The 19,322-nt window shown below is 35.1% G+C and overlaps 1 protein-coding gene across 4 annotated transcripts in view; it reads right to left on the bottom strand.

The window, feature by feature from the left end:
- Nucleotides 1-19,322, bottom strand: part of ATP2B2 (ATPase plasma membrane Ca2+ transporting 2) — a 355,270-nt gene that overhangs the window by 75,865 nt on the left and 260,083 nt on the right. The window contains exons 6-11 of one of the 4 annotated variants that reach the window (XM_048957824.1): nt 16,106-16,363; nt 15,073-15,198; nt 10,109-10,234; nt 9,203-9,235; nt 7,645-7,740; nt 1,398-1,439 (exon numbers count right to left, since the gene is read on the bottom strand). In XM_048957824.1, coding sequence (XP_048813781.1) covers nt 1,398-1,439; nt 7,645-7,740; nt 9,203-9,235; nt 10,109-10,234; nt 15,073-15,198; nt 16,106-16,363 — 681 coding nt within the window. The remainder of the gene's footprint in view (nt 1-1,397; nt 1,440-7,644; nt 7,741-9,202; nt 9,236-10,108; nt 10,235-15,072; nt 15,199-16,105; nt 16,364-19,322) is intronic. The other 3 variants (XM_048957828.1, XM_048957825.1, XM_048957827.1) reach the window with 3 other exon arrangements.

Here is a 19,322-nt window from a genome sequence, read left to right as displayed (position 1 = left end):
GGTTGGTTTGTTTGTTTACCACCAACAATATTCTGTATCATACACATATATATCACTTAATGTTTTGCAACACTTGGCAAGAAACAGTACATCAGCACTGCAGGATTTCCTAGAATAGCAGATCTCAAATATTTTGGCAAGTTGACTGTCTATAATTTTCTAAATTTTGGTATATCTCATAGACTACAATGCAGACTTATAATCTTGGCGTTAATTAAACCATTTTAAAGGCAGTGTGGTTGCAGGGATGATCCATACACCTGCTGCTCAACTCCATGGGCATCTCAGTGACCAGTGGACCATAATTTGTGAACCACTATTCTAGAATAATACCAAACTTAAATAAAAGTTTCCTTAGCATTCATTATCAGATTGCCTGATCTGACCTTCAAGTCAGACAGCAATACCATCGTCATTCTGCGGTAAAAAACAAAACTGTAACTTTGAAGGCTAAAGCATCCTTTCTTGAAAGAATGCTAATGCTGATACAAGGAAACTTCAATTTAGTATCAGAAAGAAATAGATGCTTTTTAAAAGCAGTGACACTCCATAATTTATATATGTGTATATGTCTGGTACAGAAAGGAAAGCAAATTAAACAGAATGAGATGAAACAGATCTGCTCTGGTTTGGCATTCATGAACAGTTTTTAGAAAATTGTGCTTATTTGACCTGGAAATGTAACTGGTCTGTCGAACCTTAAACCATACACATTTAGCATGACTTTATTTAATACTTCTGTACAACTAACAACTGAGTTCAGCTGCTCTGTTTTTGATCCATTAACTTTACTAAGTTTAGAATTTTCCAAAAAGAATAAAATGGTGTAGTTTAAATTCCTTATTTAGCATAATCTAAAGAAATCATGATATCTGGTGTCTCCTGTCTAATAAAAATGGAACTATAGCTTTGCGTCAGAAGTAAAATATTTACTTCCATGTCTTCCTGAGATTGTACAGTAAATAAGAAACACCTAATGTTCTTAATCTTCCTCATCAATATAGCACACTTTTACACTGCTGAATAACCCAAGGCATTACATTTCCTTTTGCTATTATTTTATCTTCTCCCCACAAATAAAAATGTCTATACAACACCATTAAACACCAAAGTCAACAAGACATACCAAAAAGAGGGTTGGAAACTCACTAATGATACATAGCATAAATAATTTGCACATGAAAATGAATTCAAACAAGCTTTGAGACATGAAAGTATCTTATATAATGATATCTTCCTCTCCTAAGAATCTGATACATCAAAATTCTATAAATTACAATTTCTTTGGTAGGGCCATTTGTACACTTGTGCAGAAACCACAGATTTTATTTTTCAACAGCATCTAACTACATGCTAAACATGACATCCACAACCTTCTTAATAGGAAAGAAGATTACCTTTGTTCTGGCTGTTCTCCATATTCCCATCCTGCATTTTGCCTATATGATGAAAAATTTCAACAGACAACAGACAGTAAACAATCTTCACCCAAGACAACATGAAAATGGAAATTAAAATAAAAAGGGCAGACAAAGTTAATGGCAGTGTTACAGATACTAATATATGATCAGTAGCCTTTGTTATATGTTTACTTAGAAGCATGGATGACATAAGGTGGATACATTAAGCATCTGCAAGTCAAGTTCAATGGTATAACAGAAAATACTAAATATCATTACTTTTTACAAACAAATTGTGTAAGTAATGAAGATGAAACTAATAAAAAGAATCCAGTACAAAGCAGAAGTTTAATAATACTCCTGAACTGAAATCTCAGACATCTACAACTCAGTAAAACCACAGGTAAAAAATTGGCAAACACCAGTACGTAGCGTGACTTAATTAACATCCACCAAAATTAAATGAATTATTTTGGCAAATTAAGACCACAAATAACTAAGCTGTTAATAAATACAAATATATTAAACTGTAAAATGACATCTTTCTTATTTTTGCCATGATATTTAGCAAGTTGCTCCTGTAAATATGAACGTCAGGTGATGATCCTATTTCCTGATCTATTCTAAACAAAGATGTAAAATATATTTGTAATTTCCAGTGTAATGATTTAGCTACATTTAGTTTTGCCATATCAAACCCATCATTTGTAATACACCATATGAAATTGCCTTTGAAATAAAAATGGCACAGTACCAGTTAGAGCACAGGAAACTCTGCTATTCAGAATAACTGGTAAACATAGAGTATTTAAAACTTGTTGAGGTACATTGTGAAACTTTCACAGTGATAAAAAAAATTAATCTCATGGAATAAACTACAAATGTCCTGAATGGATGGCATCATCACGTTGTAGTTAGTTATCATTCTAAATAGAAAAATAATACTAAGGAAAAACAATAGTCAAAATATCTTCACGGGATTTTGACACATTCTGCTAAGAAAAGTATCATAAGAGTTTGTTAGAAAACAATAATAATACAGCAGCTAAGTTCTGCTCTTCTGCCTCCTTGTGATTACAGAGCTGATACCAGCATGCATAATATAGCAGCAGAAATTATGCTTCAGCATGTATTAATCTTTTCATGCTATGCTGTGAAAGCACAGTAGCAAATCTGAAAGGCTAAGATGCATTTCTTACATGTTTGCATTTTCAGTAATTGGAAAATCACTAAAAATTCAACTCTTAAAAAGAGCAAAAATGGCTGAAAAAGCTGAAAATGTATTACTGTGACATTTCACTTCATACTTAGTAGCATGAGGCTGCAATCACTCAGAAATTGCAAAGTACAGAATGATAGTAAAGGAAAGGATGCTTTGCTAAATACAATGCTCTAAGTATTCACTAGGATTACTAAAGTATGCTGTTTAGCATGCCTGCTTTTATCTCCGTTCTCAGCTTGGATGAAATATGATTTTAAAAAACAAAGTATACCCTTCTCCCAAAGACTTACATCTTGTCCTAAGACATGAACCTATGACTATGAGCAAGAAAAAGTTTGTTTTCATTTTGAAATATAACAAAAATTTGTCAGTTCATCTGAAAACTGCAGTATAAAAAAAACCAACAAACAAAAAGCACCCACAGCATGTGGCTGAATTCTAAATCTGCCTGTGTTTTTCCTGCTCTGTGCTCTGTTTTATTGTTCATTTTTCTGAATACAATTCAAATAATTCAAGCAGTACAATTAAAGATTCTTCAACTAAAAAAATACAAATACTGTTTTCTATGTGAATCAGTATTTTGCTATTGTCTATATTTGCCGTTTAATAGAGGTGAAATCATTATCATAATGAATTACACTAACAATGCATCTATCCCGGCTACCTGAAAATACAAGGACACAAAAATGGTCATTCGTAACCAACAATGTAAACACACCTATTTAAGAAAAATACTCTAAACCTCTGCAGCTACTGTGCTGCACTTCAGTTAATATTTCAGGGACTGCTATGGGGAGTAAAGTGAGTTATTAAAACTAGTTGAATTCAAATCATTTAGATAGATCAGCGAAGAATTAGACAATTAGGTAAAGAAAATAATAGAGTAAAGGGAAATAAGTGGTTTGGTTCCAAGCATTCCCTGTAATTTATTGAATCCTAAGTCTGTAATTGACAAATCTTAAGAAGAAAGTAAGAAATTAATGTGACAGAATCAGTACTGATGAGAAATCCTTCTCCTTTCAGCTTGTGTTAGGACTAGAGATATTACCTGACCTGGGTGCATTGTTTACAAAAAGAAAAGGATACATAAAGATTTTAATACAATTCTTAATATAAAATTCCTCTTAACAGTTCTTAACATACCACTGAAACTTCTCCCCCTCTTTGGGGACAGTGTGCCCTGAAATCTGGGGCAATTACTCAGAGTTTATTTTCCATGCAAAGATGAAAAATCAGAATGTTGAGAAAAGACTTACAGAGCCTCTAAGATTTGTATTCTGTTAAAGGCTTCGCATTTCAATATAGAATGTTTTTTGCATTTTGCCTTTACCTCATGAACATTTCCATCTCTTTACTTGGAACATACCCATGATGTTATTACTGCCAGAGTTCTTACTCTAAAAACAGTAACCTCAGCAAAGAAAAACTCCCCTTTCACTTCTACAGCCCTTAAGAAAGGAGGAATCAGTGAGACAAAGTAATAAACTCCTACTGCTGGCATTAGAAGTTACTTGTTCATTGGAGGAACGGCTTGAAAACACCCAGAGAAGCTAATCTAGTTTTATTCTGCTGTGCTGTGGTGGAGTGAAAAAAGAAGCTACCCTACTGATTTTCCAAAATGTCTCCTCGTGCAACAGAAATGAGCTGCAGCTCTCCTAATGCCAACTCAGTTATATTATGCAACTCATAAGAACAGATGTGCATTGCAGATCTATATATAGGGGGAAATGTGACGTCAAACATGTCAAGTGAAAGATTAGGAATTCTTTCATGAAGTGTGATATGAGCCAATGAGATTAACTACAAAGGAATAAACCTGATCCCATTGTCTCAAGTTGGATATTTTAGATACTTTTATGCAGAGGGATCTAGGAATAAAGCAGCCAGTGATCAACACTGCTTTCTCCAATCCAATCTAATTTGGGATAACCATGCAATAAACAAACTGAGGTTGCTGCTTCCCATATTTAAAAAAATACATATTTTATATTTTCTAAACACAATACTATAAATTCCAAGGAATTTCCGTGAATTGTGACCATTCTGTAAATTTGTATCCTTTTGAGAACTGAGTATAATTTGTGGATATATGCATATTTATATATTAACTAATAAGACTAACTAACAATTATACATTTTTATTTCAACTGCCAGAACTCTACAGAATGTGTAGCAGTTCCTTCACTACAGCATGAGGTCAACATTAGCACATGTCAGAAGCCTATACAGCTTCATCACTGTAAGTTCAGGGACTGCGCATAAAAAGCATTTTTTCTGGGCCAACTGTGTATTTATAAGTAGGATATAAACCAATTTATTTTAAATTGTGACAAGTTGATTTTCAACTAACAAGTAATGGCATTTCCGGTGCTAAGTACTTATTCAGGTATATGATGTTTTTTTGTTCCTTGGAGGTGTGTTCTACACAGAGGTATAAGCTGTTGGGTAAAACTGTTCATTTCCACTTATACCTCAGGGAAAATCCTTAGACATTATTGAAAGTTTAGTTTAATCTAGGCTGGAAAAATGGTTACAAGAAGTTGATACCCTTCTGTTAGAATTTAATTCTTTCCTTTCTTTCTTCTCTCCAAACCCTGCAGAAACACAGCTATGAGAGCTGCTCTGAAAGTAATGCCTCCTATTTTATTATGTTGGCCCATGATGTTAGAGGCAGATGTTGGTGGGATGGCAGAAGAAGTTGAACCTTCCCACCTATCTTCTATTACATTTTGTCGCTGTGCAACAGATGGCAGCAGAGAGGCAGCCTGACAGAATGGTGTCTGACATGAAGTATTTACAAAGCAAAGGAGTGGAACTGAATTCTTCCATGTGGAAAAATTGCACCCTTTGACATTCACTCATACTTGATGAACATTCATGGAGGCCAAGCAGTGAATGTGAGCACAGCTAGGTTGTGGGTGGTATGTGTCAGCAGTGGGGACAGGAACAGTGCGTCATCTTGGCTGGTGTAGATTTTTATGAGCATGGCACGTCATGCAGACATGCTGACCATCGCTGGTGAAAATGCTGAGCTAATGGTGGTCACTGTGCTGAAAAATAGTGTTTTGTAATTGAGAATTTGCTCCATCAACTAGTATTTGTATGCACTTTGTATCTTTTGTAGTTTCCATGGAAATAAATAGGAGGCTTTTCTTTCAGAGCTACCAATGTACCTCTTAAGTGTTCTCTAACTCATCATCACTGCTGAATAGAAAAATGCATAATATTAACAGAAACCAGACTAGGGCAATTTCCCAGGGAATTTCAAAGCACTCACATTCAACTGTGTTTGCAGTCTCAGCTCTCTTCTGAACATACTATCAGAAAAGTTGATTTATAGAAAGTTTCTTCTCTCATATTGATCAAAGTTCTGCAGAATTAATCCAACTGCCTCATGTTAGAAAAGTTAAAAGCAGAAACATACTCTGCTGAATTACTGACTTCAACACTTACCACTGAAAAGCACTGAGTTTCTTTGTCTAACGATAGCTTTAAGATAAACAGGGATAGTAACTATTGTTTCTAATGGGAGAGGAGATAGAAGGTCCCATAGATACTTGCTTTAAAGCACTGATTTAATATCCTTTGACGCTCAATTTCAATATTAAGTTCAGACATTAAGATCAAACACAAGAGATATTTGCCAGGCAATTAAATTGTGCTAATGGAGAGACTAGGTTAGAATAAATCAAGATTAATTTCTTCAGTTCAGTGAGCAATGGTTTTCCAGCAAAACACTTAGGCAAATGCTTAACTTAGTGCTCAGCCACAGCAGGCCTGAGACTAAATATAATTCTGCAGTCTCCAGGGAGACAGAAGGAGGTAATCTGGTAAGACTTGGTTCTGTGGGTGTATTTGTTTTGCACACAAAAAAAGTGTGCAAGAATTATAAATAAAGGAAAATGAGAGAGTCCTCATTAATTTCCTGGTTCTTAGTCTCTAAGAAACCTGAAATTGGGATGTTGGAACTAGGATGGTTTAGGGATAAGAGAGGGATGGGCAGGTTTAATATCTTTTCTGATTTTGTCAAGTTATTCCACTAGTTTATCTTACTAACTCTTCAGAACTTGCTATGTCAGAAACTAGCTTTACATGCATAATGCAACAACTACTGACCTATAAAGGAAAAATTTCAGTTATGAACATGACAAAAAAATAAAATGGCGCTTGTCAGTGTAGTTGATGCTCTACCAGAGGGAAAGGGCTCTTTAGTTTAGTAAAGACTAAACGTACTTTATGAACAGAAAAAATACAGCTGTTCTAAGACTAGTGTTCTAGACTAACTGACCCATTCCATTTAATACTGCCATTAAAGTATTAGAAAAGACTGAAACACCTTCATGCTACAAATGGGGTCAAGAAGCTGTAGTAAGAGACAGTCAAAATTGAACTACATATATATATATTTAATCAGTGCAGACTGGCTCGTAGTCACAGACTAAGAGCATGCACAAATACCCACACAATCCCATTTCAGTCAGCCTCTTCTTGAAAAGATGCTGACAACAGCAATTTTTTAAATGAAAACACCGCAAATTGAGATTGAGCCAGCTTCCTGACCCCAACATTATTTCTCAAAACTACGTGAGGACTTTATGAACACTTATGAGAGTGCCACATCAGAAGAAAAGATGACAAAGTCCCTTCATCATGGTGTTCTTCAGCTCTGTGCTGATCAATGCGTAACGAGTTTTACAAAGAAACTTTATGTACAGGCAACTCAGGAGTTTTGAAACTAGTCTTTGTTAAACTGAAGATTTTAAATGCAATTTTAATCAACAGCAAAGAGATCACAGTTCCTATTTGTTCAACTTCCATGCCTAATACCAGGTGAATGAAATAATTCATTCATAGCATCTTTGTGGCATCTCTTATAAGCTACTGTAGAGTTTATGGAATAGGAGCATTCAGAGGGTAATGACACACATAAAACAACTGTGCAGTTCATAGAGGAAGGAGGGAATCTTATATAGTTGGGAGAGAGATCTATCAAATAAAACAAGCTAGGTGTTCTTGACGTACCATTGACTAAGCTGGCATTTGCATTATCAGTGGCATTTGCACTTGCTGCACCATCTGTAGCTGAAGGAGGGTGGGAGGAGGGATGGGAAGAATCTACTGAATAATAATGGATAAAAACAAACAACAAAAAACAAACAAAAAAACAATAAATAATAATAACAAATGCACATGACAAAAGCAAAAACATTTATGAAATACTGTGGCTTTGTTTTCTCCAAAATCAATGTTTTAAATTAATCAACTTAATTGACAAAAGCAAAACATCAATACAGAAAAGAAAAAACTCATACATAAAAGAACAATAATTACTAAATAAACAAGGAGGACATTTCACAAGCTTGACAGTTGGTGAGAACTGACTACACATAACACTATGTATGGTCCTTGATGTGAATTTTTTACTTAATCTATAAAAGATCTGCAGATATTAAAAATGGTTGAAACATTTCCCTTGAGTAGATGAACTTATGGGATGCATCAGGATTTTTAAAACGTGCAGCATACTACATAGTATATGCAACATGACAGATCTTGTATTTGATGTAACACTGCACGCTTCAGTACATTACTGCTGGCACAGCCTAGTTTCACATGGGCTGGCCCAATCCTTGTTCTGTCATCACCTAGTAAAAACATACACTGATTTGAGCAGAAATACTAAGTTTTCCATACTATATGCAGAAACGTAGAAGAAATACAGGCTCTTGGAAAGTACAGCTTCATGGAGAATAACGTGTTGTTTTAAATTCAAATGATAGGCATTCTGTAATTGCCAGTTTTGAGGTAAAATGAAAAAAGTAACAGAACATGAAGTCCTCATTTTGTTTTCAGCAATTATCTCCATATTAGAGAAACTGCACAAGCAACACATGGATGGGAAAGTGATTCCTTTCTACTATTTTACTGTGGACTTTCTACTAGAGTACAGAAGATGAATCTCTGTAAATAATGAAGTTCTACTTGTTTCTGTTGGCCAGTTGTTAACCAACCACACACAAGTCCTCTGATGAGACCAGGCCAGGAGTCTTGAACGAAACATAATGACTGTTTCGTGCTGTACCGGTTTGTCGTTCAAGAAAAATCGTTTTAATTTACAAATGGTAAGTTGAGAGAAGAAAATGAACAGCATACGGGATTTAGAAGCACATCCTGTGTAAGCAGTTTGAAATTTGAAAGTTGAAAATTTCGATTGCAAATGATGACTGATGATAACAACATTGTTTTGGTTGCTCATGCTTATTTTTTATTCCATTTGGATACTCATACTAACCGGCACAGCACGAACTGCTAATAGCAAATCACGCATTTCAGCATTTCATAAACAGTAATTTACTTGTGGAGATTAACTGAGTATTCAAGCTTAACATTAAGATTTGCAACACCAATAATGCGTGCACACATAAGTGTTTGCCATGAACAATCCTGTTGATTTGAAATTGTTCTTTAATTTAACTGGATCAATTAAAAGACAGTTATTTTGATCATTCATTCAACCCTGATTTGCACCAAAGCTTGCTGGCTAAAAGCCTCATCTGATGTGGCAGAATGCTTACTCTACCTGGAAGCTGATTTCCATCCTCCTGTTTCACACCTGTATGATTATTTTTACAAAACGTTAATAACAATAAAAACATACACCCCCATGAGACTGAAGCAAATTGTTAGGACTGGTAGGATTTCAGTGAATGGCAGGTTTATATACCTAAGTTGGGGCTCAATCAGCAAACACCTTTGTGTAGATACTCTCCTGCACCAGCACAAATCTGCTAGTAACACTACAAAATGAGGAGGAATGTTCTTGGTATTGCATCTGTATGCAGTTGGATTAAGTGTCTGCTTAGAAAGATCTTACACATCTCTGCAAGAATCTCTGTCTCCAGGAAATAAGTGACGAGCACTGAGCATTGCATTACTTTGCTATCTCAGATTTCTCTTTCACTAGGCTATACACAGTGAAACACTGGAGAATTATCAGTGTCTTGAGCAAAATAAAACAAACAAAGGACCTCAGGGCAGGCAATTGTTACATTCAAGCAGATACTGAAGTTGCCCCTTCCATAGATGCAAATGCAAGGGAGCAAAACCTTTGCAAATTTTAGGTGACTATTGATTTATGTAAAAAGATATGACAGTGGGAGTATGCCCATGTATTCCCTTGCATTTAATTATATACTGAGAGTCTGCAATCTCACAATGGAAAAACATCTTGTTATCCAATGCATGTTATTGGGTAACAGCTTTTGCTGTTTTTCCATGTGACATGCAATGACAAAAATGGGTACAAAAAAGTTCGTAGAATCTTTTTTGTTTGCTTGTTGGTGGGACTTTTTTCTTTCACTGATTTGTTGGTTGTTTATTTATTTACTTATTTTGGTCAAGAATTGAGGAGATTTCTGGCTATTAAAAAAAAACAACAAAAAAAAGCTTTCTTATTAAGAACATTTGTATGTGTTGAGAAATCTACCTTTTTTGTCTTTCTTTTCTTCTTCTTCTCCTCCAGCACCTAACAGAGTAAAGATGATGCCTGTCTGAGAATTCACACCCACAGCAGTTACAAGCATTCGTCCAGAGCCTTCCATGACGTGAGTACCTGAAATTATGGAATATAAGCATTTTATATATATGTATATGTACACACATATTTACATACACACATATTTTAATACACACACGCGTAGGTGTACATATATATAAGAACCATTAAATATGTTATGCATTCCTTTCAAGAGACAATGCATATTTAATTGTACTGAAAGTGCTAATCTACAGGTTTTACTCAAGCAAATGTTAGGAGCCTCTTAGAAAACTTCTGCTATGAGTTATGAGTTGTGGGGACACAAGCAAACTAAAACTTCCTAGAAACAGTCATGAGTATTTTGATGTAGCATCTTGGGAAAGACCTACAACACTGGGTATTAAAAAAAAAAAGCTTGGAAGTCAGAATGATGTACTGTTATGACATGCACTTAAAGCCAATTACTAAAAAGTATTAAAAAAAACAAAAAAAAGAGAGAGCCTGAAACCATAGTGAGACAGAGAAGAATTCTCAAACAGGCTTATTGTAAACTACCACAAAATGGATTTTAACCAGCTGAGTGATGCATCTGCTGACTGAGCAATTACAGAACATTACTGATTTCTGATGGAGAATCTTACTGGTCATTCACATCTAATCAGCCTAAATGGACATGGAAAGATTTGTTCTACGTCCTTTTCTTGAAAAAGCATTTTATGGGATGGAGCCTCATCAACACAGCTTTCTTTCACTGAGCAATCTGAGAAACTGAAAAAAGGAATATTTTTCATTAAATAGATAAATATTAATAATATATATTATCTCCTCATAACCTTTTCTTAAAATCCATTTTTTATTACTGCTCATTCATTTGTTGTCCTCAACATACTAAGTAATCCAACTATATATTTGTCATCAAAATCTCTTTTTCTAAATAATTAAAGCGGAAACACAGAATAGAGAGCACACCTGTCCACATTAAGCCTATTTTAAGAGCATAAATATCACAACATTAAGAAAAATTCAGCAGAAGTAAGAAAAGCAGTAACAAAGCCATTACTGATCAGATCTAATTAAAAAAATATACATCTCAGTGTGTTGAAAAATGTTTCCATGGTTTTACTGTACAGTTTGCCCCTTTCACAAGGCAGAGCAAAACCACAGTCAGCCAAACAACCAAACCCAAGTCATATTTAAGTCAAAGGAACAGTAAATATCCTTGAGTTAGGATAGGCTTGGTTGTACAGGTTCAAGCAAGACAAAATTGCCTGAATGTTTACTTACAGCTTAAGAACCTCCCAGAAGGTCATCATTAAAAATATCTTTTACTTGCTTTTGTATATGTATGTTTTGAAGGAATCTTGTATACTGGATTACAAAGGTGCATGAATACAAAAAAAAAAAAAACCACACAGCTTGGGCATGAAAAACAGCTTCATTGAGAAAACTGGTACCCACCACCAATGTCCAAGCTTACAGATGCACAGCTGGAAAACTCTAAACATCTTAGGCTAAAATGCTTTGCTTAAACTTGCAAACCTCTTCTTATTCTTGTAAACATAATACAAAAAAGTCGAGGCACATAAAAAAGCATGTACTAAATACTAATTGATCAGAAGACTAGAGTTTGTTAGTGTCGTTGCAGATTTATTTAGTACCTCAGCTAAACAGAAGAGCTGAATCTCCTTTCATCTAAGTCTGGCTACCTTGTTATTTAAGTGGTGCTATAATTCATTCACATTAGCTTGAAGGGAGATGCGGGCTCTACGAAATTGATCAGCTGCTGAAACATGAGCAGAATTCTGCAATGAATGAATGTTTTTCACTTACTCTGTTCACTAAACATGTTTCAACTTCACGTGGAACAATTACACGGAATTCTTCCTTCAGTTTTTCAATATTAATACAATACATTTTAGTTGAGAAACATTTAATATAGATAGAAAATGAAGGAGAAAACTTATATGAGAAAAGAGATAATTAGGTTTCACAGTTAAGGAAGGTGCATTGCAGCACGTACATTTTCAGATAAAAATGCAGTTAAATACATGACTGCTCAGAAACCCTCCAATCTAACAGTACTAATGACATGGGTTAGAAACCAGGTTCAAAAATAAGAAAAAAAGAGCATGCCACTCTGGTGCTTAGTTCCAAGAAGCTCATGATGACCAAAAGTTCTCTATCTGCATGTCTAAACCACTAGTTGCTGAAATTATTAAGAGGTGACTGAAGTTAGTAACAAAGTGAAACAACCACCACAGTATTCTCTACAAACAAAAAAGTTTTACTGCAGAAACTCATCTGCATGTAATCTCAGCATATCCAAATAATCCGTTTTAAGTTAGATGCTGTGTTCTGAAAACTTGTGCTTCGCAAAGCAGAAGCGCAGCTTTGAATATTTGCTGGCAAAGAATTAAGACAGAATCAGAACCATTTTTCTCCAGGCAATAACTGACCCGATTCCTTAATCAAGATTCCTTTCTATTTCCATACCCTAACAAAGAACAGTGACAAAGAGATTTCTTTATTTATTTGTTCCTGAATAAGCTGACTTCTCTTTGTTTCAAAGAAACAAGGAACTTTTAGATATAAGGACGCAGTGCTGAAACTTAGGGCAACGTAAAGTTGTCAGTCTCATTTCAGTGAGAACTACAGTGGGTCAGCTCCTCCCTGTAACTCTTTCATACCTTCATCAAATTCATCTAAATAACTGCAATGGAGCTTTAACCAATCAGCCTTCTAGTTTTTTATAAGTCAACTATTCCCACGTGGTACTCTGAAATAATTCACTGTGTGCAGTGCTGAGGCCAGACTCATATTAAGAACTTCTGTTTATAGGAATCGTGGATGTCTCTGAATTTCAGACTCCAGGGTCTATCAATTTGAATCAAAGCAGTTGCGCGTCAGACAGTGTTCATCTTTTGCTTGATACACAGCCATGCTCACTGTGAAAAAACTTAATGTTATCACAGCCTTGTTAATGCTGAAGACTGTTGATACAGTTACTTAGGCTACACTACGCATGCAAATCTCCATTAGAGACCTAAAAGGAGGAAAATGTTTCAGACATAAGTATGTTGGATTGCTTTCAGGTGTATTAGTGTTTATAATGCTATTTCTGTCTTACCAGGTGGTACCAAATGTAGCTGTATACAGATGGAAATGAACCATCTGGTTTACTCAGCACTTGCACTTTTAGAATTGTTTCCCAAGTATAGTAAATGACTATCTGGATATTAAACAGGACATTAAGCACAGAAACTCATTTAGTTTAATTATGTCATTGAAACCAATAGAATATTAAAAATCTTGTTTCAGGTGCCAGCAGTGAAAACAATGCTTCCTGAAGCAGTGTTGATGTGTCACCAAATTTAGACTCACAGAAACAAACTATGGCTGCCACTCAAATGGTACCTTCTTTCAGCTGTTCACATGTCAAACCTGAACTCTTTTCATTTCCAACAGATGACTGACAGACAACAGTGGAAAGCATCAGCCCAGTCATCTTTTTCTAAATTAAAAAGCCTAGCTGGAGTGAGCTCACCGATGCCCTCAAGAGCAAAGACAAGAGGAAAAACTGAGGTCTTTTTCCAGAAGTTTTTGTCTCTTTGTTTATTTGATTTTCTTCTTTATTAAAATATGGGACTGTGCTAACATCCAGCAGGAATTCAATTTTTAAACTCATTGTGAAATAAATGTGACACGACAGCCCTCCACTTTTTTGATTTCTTAGCTATTTCCAGACCACATATCAGTCCCAGTACCATTGATATTAAAACTTGAATTACATCTCAGAAGAAGGTGGTATTTTGCATGCCAGAATCTCATGTAATCAAATCTACTCATAAGCAAATAGAGTTCAAGGATTTTCTAACAAAGCATGAGTATAATTTCATTAGTAGAAGTATGGAACAAAGGTTTCTGTAGCTGTTGTTAAAATATCACATTAATTCTTCAGCATTTTTGTAATTACAGTAGAGCAGGAAATCTTATATAGAGTACACATTCTAACTTTGCCATAAAACCACAAAAACAAACTTCTATCTTCCTAGCAAAAGCTTATGGAAGCAGGAAAAAAAATATTTTCTCCGAACCCAACTACTTTCCCTTTCTCTTCCTTCCCTTCATGCCTCTCAGAGCAATACCGTTATGTTTTTTCCACAGTAAGTGAATTCTATGGGTATCCAAAAAGATGTCATTCCATTCAGGAATTTGTGAGAGTACATTAACCAGATGGGAAAGAGGAGTCTTCTCATAAATAATGACTTCAAATGTACTTAAAAATATTATTTCAGATTCCAATATATTGATTATCATGAAACCAGCAGACAGTTCTTTTGTAATCACATTCCAGCTGAAATCTATTACCAACTGATCCATTTAGAATTAAAAAACAAAACTATTTTATTTAACTGATTTATTTGGATTACAGTATGCAAATATTATGAAAAACGTGAACAAACCTCAACTGTCATGGACCATAAATGTGAACATTTTAGTGTAGTCATTTTTTTTTCTAAGCACAATTATGGGTTTTTTTCCTATTATTTCTAACATAAATATAAAAAAAGCATTTCAAGAGGCTTTAAAACATAATGGTAAAATTGAAGCAGGTATACAGTAAATTGAAACAATTTTTACTTCCCAGGATAGTGCTTTCTTTATTTTTCATCTAAAAATGTTCATTATTTTCTCAATTCATAAAATAAATGCCACAATCAGAAATAATTGCATGCAATCAAAAAGCAATAGAATGTCTCTCATCAAAAACAGGCAGGGTCAGTGTCTGTGTTCAAAAGATCAGCTGTATCTAGGTTACCAAACCTTGATGGTGTGAAAAAAACAAATCAAAACCAAACATGAACAAAGCAGTGCATAAAAGATAAACTCAGCATGAATTGAAGAAAATTTACCTGACAGTAGCATTGGATCTTTGTCAACAGATTTGCGGACCTGGTCTGACTCTCCAGTCAAAGAACTTTCATCAATTTTAAGATCATTTCCTTGAATAAATATCCCATCGGCAGGTAGGAGATCACCTTTCAGTAAGAACATGGTAATAGAAAACCACAGTTTTTTTAGTGTTTTTATAATTACATATTTTTTTCTATACAATTACAAGAAACCATAATTTTATTAAATTGTAAAATGAAAGCAAGGGTGAAAGAAGAAAAACCATAATGGTCCATGTTAGCCATATTACTGCAGTGCCATAGGAAAAGGCCCTTATTTGGCAAATACTAGCTTAACTCTATCCTGAGAATAAGAGTGCATCACACTTCACATATGATGAGCATAATAATCAGAGTGAGGGGAACAGTCTTTTTGACAATAGGGTTTCTCAGCCAGACTTCATAAGAATAAACAGTGGCTAACAGACAGTCAAGAAGTCCCACACCTTCCCTCTCCCAGGAAGTCTGCAGTTAAGCCCAGGAGAGACCTGATGGCAGGAGGGGAGGTCCGTACACTATATAATTGTAAGGCACCTGCCCACTAGCAACACTCAGTCTGGGAAGAATTACAGGATGCATAGTTTTGGAGTGGCCTACCAAGTGTGCACACGGGCACAATTCCTTAACAAAGTGTTTAAAAATACTTTCTCATATTCATAATTAGACATAATAAAAAAATAAATAAATCCAAATACTCTAATCCTCTATGAAAGAAAATTAACGTTGCATTAACAGTTTTTGGCCTTGTCAGGGAAAGAAAGTGAAGATTGCAAAAATAAAATTTATTACCAAGTGCAGTTTTATTGTAAGTTTCTTGGGCTGAGTTATTCTTTTGCCCCAGCAGTGTTATTACTGTCACACTACGGAAAGATTGTTCTATCTTTTCAATTAGTTCCAGTGAATGAGTCCCAAATATGCTTTATTCTGCTAGAAAGGGGGAGGAGGAATATATAAACTTGAAAAAAAAAGTAGTCATATAGTTGAGAAAACTTACCATATTTCACCTGTGCAATGTCACCAACTACTATCTCTGCCACTGGGATTTGGATCACCTGCCCACCTCGGACAACAGTAAATTTCTGTTCCTGCTCAATACGACTTTGAAGCCCACGAAACTGCTTCTCCTTGCTCCAGTCATTAAAGGCAGTGACAAGTACAACACAGATAACAGACAGCAGGATGGCAGCACCTTCAATCCAGCCAGCTTCAGCCTCACCTTCATCTTCAGCTCCTCCTGTTGCAGTGCCACACCCTGCAAAGACAATTTTAAGAATCATTCAGTCAAGCAAAGATCAGGTCTATCACATCTGTCACAAGGAAAACTTGCTGTGAAATGGCAACAAATTTAAGGAATAGAATGAGTTTTAAAAGTACTATCTGCTAAATAAAGAATGCAGAGTAAGAGAACAAGAAAAACAGAATAGAGAATAAGTAGAAATAAAGTTGTCTGGGGAAAGGAGTAAGAAAAAAAGCACAGAATAAACGTTAGCTCTTTTAATTTCTCTACTAAGCAAGTAGTTATCCTTGGTAAATGAAGACTAAACCAATGGATAAAGAAGGCATTGATTCTCTTGTCTAGGAGGGTTGACAGTTTCACCTGAGCAATCAAGCACTTAAAAACTAAAGCAATGAGTAACATAAAACAGTTGAAAGCCATAGGATTAAATGAAGAATATTATTCTTTTAATTGAAGATGGGGAACGCAACAAAATAGATCAGATGCGTAACTTCTCAATTTATATTCTTATGACTTAACTGATTACTATGTTTCTGTTTTGGAAATAGGAGAAACACGAATACACATTGAAATACATTTCTGAAGAGTGCTGACAACTTATTAATGATAAACATTATAGAGATAGAATTGTATTTAACCTACCATTTAGTATTTACAGATAAGACTCTGACTTAGTTTTATCTAAGATAAAGGTTATGTGCCTTCCTAAAAGGTCAAAGAAACAACTTTCAATATCATTTCTAAGTGTTCTCAACCAAATGCACTCTCAAGGAACACTTGATAAAAAACGACTCAGATCAACAATAAATGTGATAATGAGGGCTATTAGGGAACATTGAGTAATGTTCCCTCATAAAAGAACTTAGTATAAATTCATCATCAATCCAGTTAATAATTAATAACCAATATAATCCACGTCTTTCTTTCGGAGAAATACATGGGCACATTGTAGAGCAATAAGTAGATTATTTACGTCACAGATATAACAGTATTAGAAAGTACATTCTAAAAAACTGAACTGTTCTGGCTGCTTTGAAAGTAATGCTTCCTATCTTATTATGTTGGTCCATGACTTCAAAGGTGGATGTTGGTACTACGGCAGTAGAGGTTGAATCTTCCCACCAAAATTCCATGACATTTTCTTGCCATGCAACAGATGACAGCAGTCTGACAAAATGGCATCTGACATGGAAGTACTTACAAAGAAAAGAGATGTAATATAATCCCTCCATGTCAAGAAAATGGCACCCACATTGACATTTGCAAGACATTGATGGTGACCAAACAACAGATGTGAGCACAGGTAGGAGGTGGTGGTGCGTTTTTCAACAGTGGCATTAATGGGTCACCATAAAAGATTAATTGGTCATGCATGCTCTTCTTCATCGCTGACGAAAATGCAGAGCTAATGGTGGTCGCCATGTTGAAAAACAGATTCTGCAGCTGAGAATTTGCTCCATCATACAGTACTACTGTATTCTTCTTACATGTTGTAGTTTCCATGGTAATAATAGGAGGCTTTACTTTTGGAGCAACCTATGTATCTGAAGCATTTTTTAGACAGTTGCTAATTATTTATTTCCAAGCAGTATACAACTAAAATTTGAATAGGCTCTCTAGATAGCATCCACAGAACAGACCCAAAAATATATATCTGTCTTTTTTTTTTTTTAACAGAATTAATCATAAAAAATAAAGTTTCTGATAGCAAACAGGTAAGTACACATATTAGCATCACAGAATTCAAATATTTCCCAGCCCAAAGGGGACCAAAAAAAGAACCCAATCTGAGCATAACAGCCTCCTCTCCAGAATGAAAGAGAAAGAAAATAATTTTTTTACTTCTAACAGAGACCCCAAGTACAGGGACCTCAGCAACACAGGAACTGTGTTGATTCCATCTAAGACTAAAGTTTAATTTTGGAATATTCATCACCTGCCACTAGATGAAATTAACAACTAATTTTATTTCTATTTTTAATCTAGAAAGATGTTACCATAACATAAGCATCGTAATTCATTAACTAACTGAATAATTACCATGTGTGAACAGTAAAGAAATTACCAAAAAAGTCAAAAGAAGGTATTATCAAAGACTGAACATCTACTAAATGATCAGCAGAAAATTAAAATAAACTTTCTTTATCATGCTTGCTGCAATTTAAATTCAGATTCTAACTGTAAAGCAAGACACACTCCCAAAAGAAAGGGCTTCATTTGCAGGGTTGCCCTTAGACTGATGGACCACATCTCTACATGCAGTACAAGAACGTTGCTGATGATATAATTTTTATAGCATCCAAAAAATGAAGTAATCTCCATTTCAGTACCTTGAGTTGCTTAAAATCAGTCACAGCTGCAATTACAAACTCCTGGGTGCAATTTCTTCATTTAGCAGATACTACTTGTGGGAAGGACAAACAAAATTTGTTCTTTAACCTTTAAATCATCTTAATTGGACCGTGTTAGATTTTAGATTTCTTTTCCAAACCAGTGAATTCACTTTTGCCTCCAGTAGATTAAACTGTTTCCCAGCACATACAATTCTATTTTAGCAAATACAAGACAAAAATTCACCATCATTTTTCATTGAGAAAGATTCAGAAGTAATTATCAAGAAAATCCTTTTCTTTTTAACAGTATGCTTCCTCCCCAGTTTCTCACAAAAGGAACCCTGCCAGATCAGTCCACAAAGACTGATTTTACTTCCTTTCTGGATTTTAAAATCCTTACTGGTTGAAATTTAATCTAGCTTGTCTAACAGTTAACGTAAGTGTCATAATGCTGATATGCCTGGGGGTAGAAAGGCCCTACAGAGGAATCTGGACAGGCAGGATATCTGGGCTGAGGCCAATGGGTTGAAGTTCAACAAGACCAAGTGCTGGGTCCTTCACCTTGGCCACAACAACCCCATGCAACACTACAGGCTTGGAGCAGAGTGGCTGGAAGACTCTGTGGAAGAAATGGATCTGGA

The sequence above is a fragment of the Lagopus muta genome, chromosome 11 (genome assembly GCF_023343835.1).
Source record: "Lagopus muta isolate bLagMut1 chromosome 11, bLagMut1 primary, whole genome shotgun sequence".
NCBI classification, from domain to species: Eukaryota; Metazoa; Chordata; class Aves; order Galliformes; family Phasianidae; genus Lagopus; species Lagopus muta.
The sequence above is the reverse complement of the archived record's forward strand: the minus strand, read 5'-3'. Positions and strand labels throughout refer to the sequence as shown.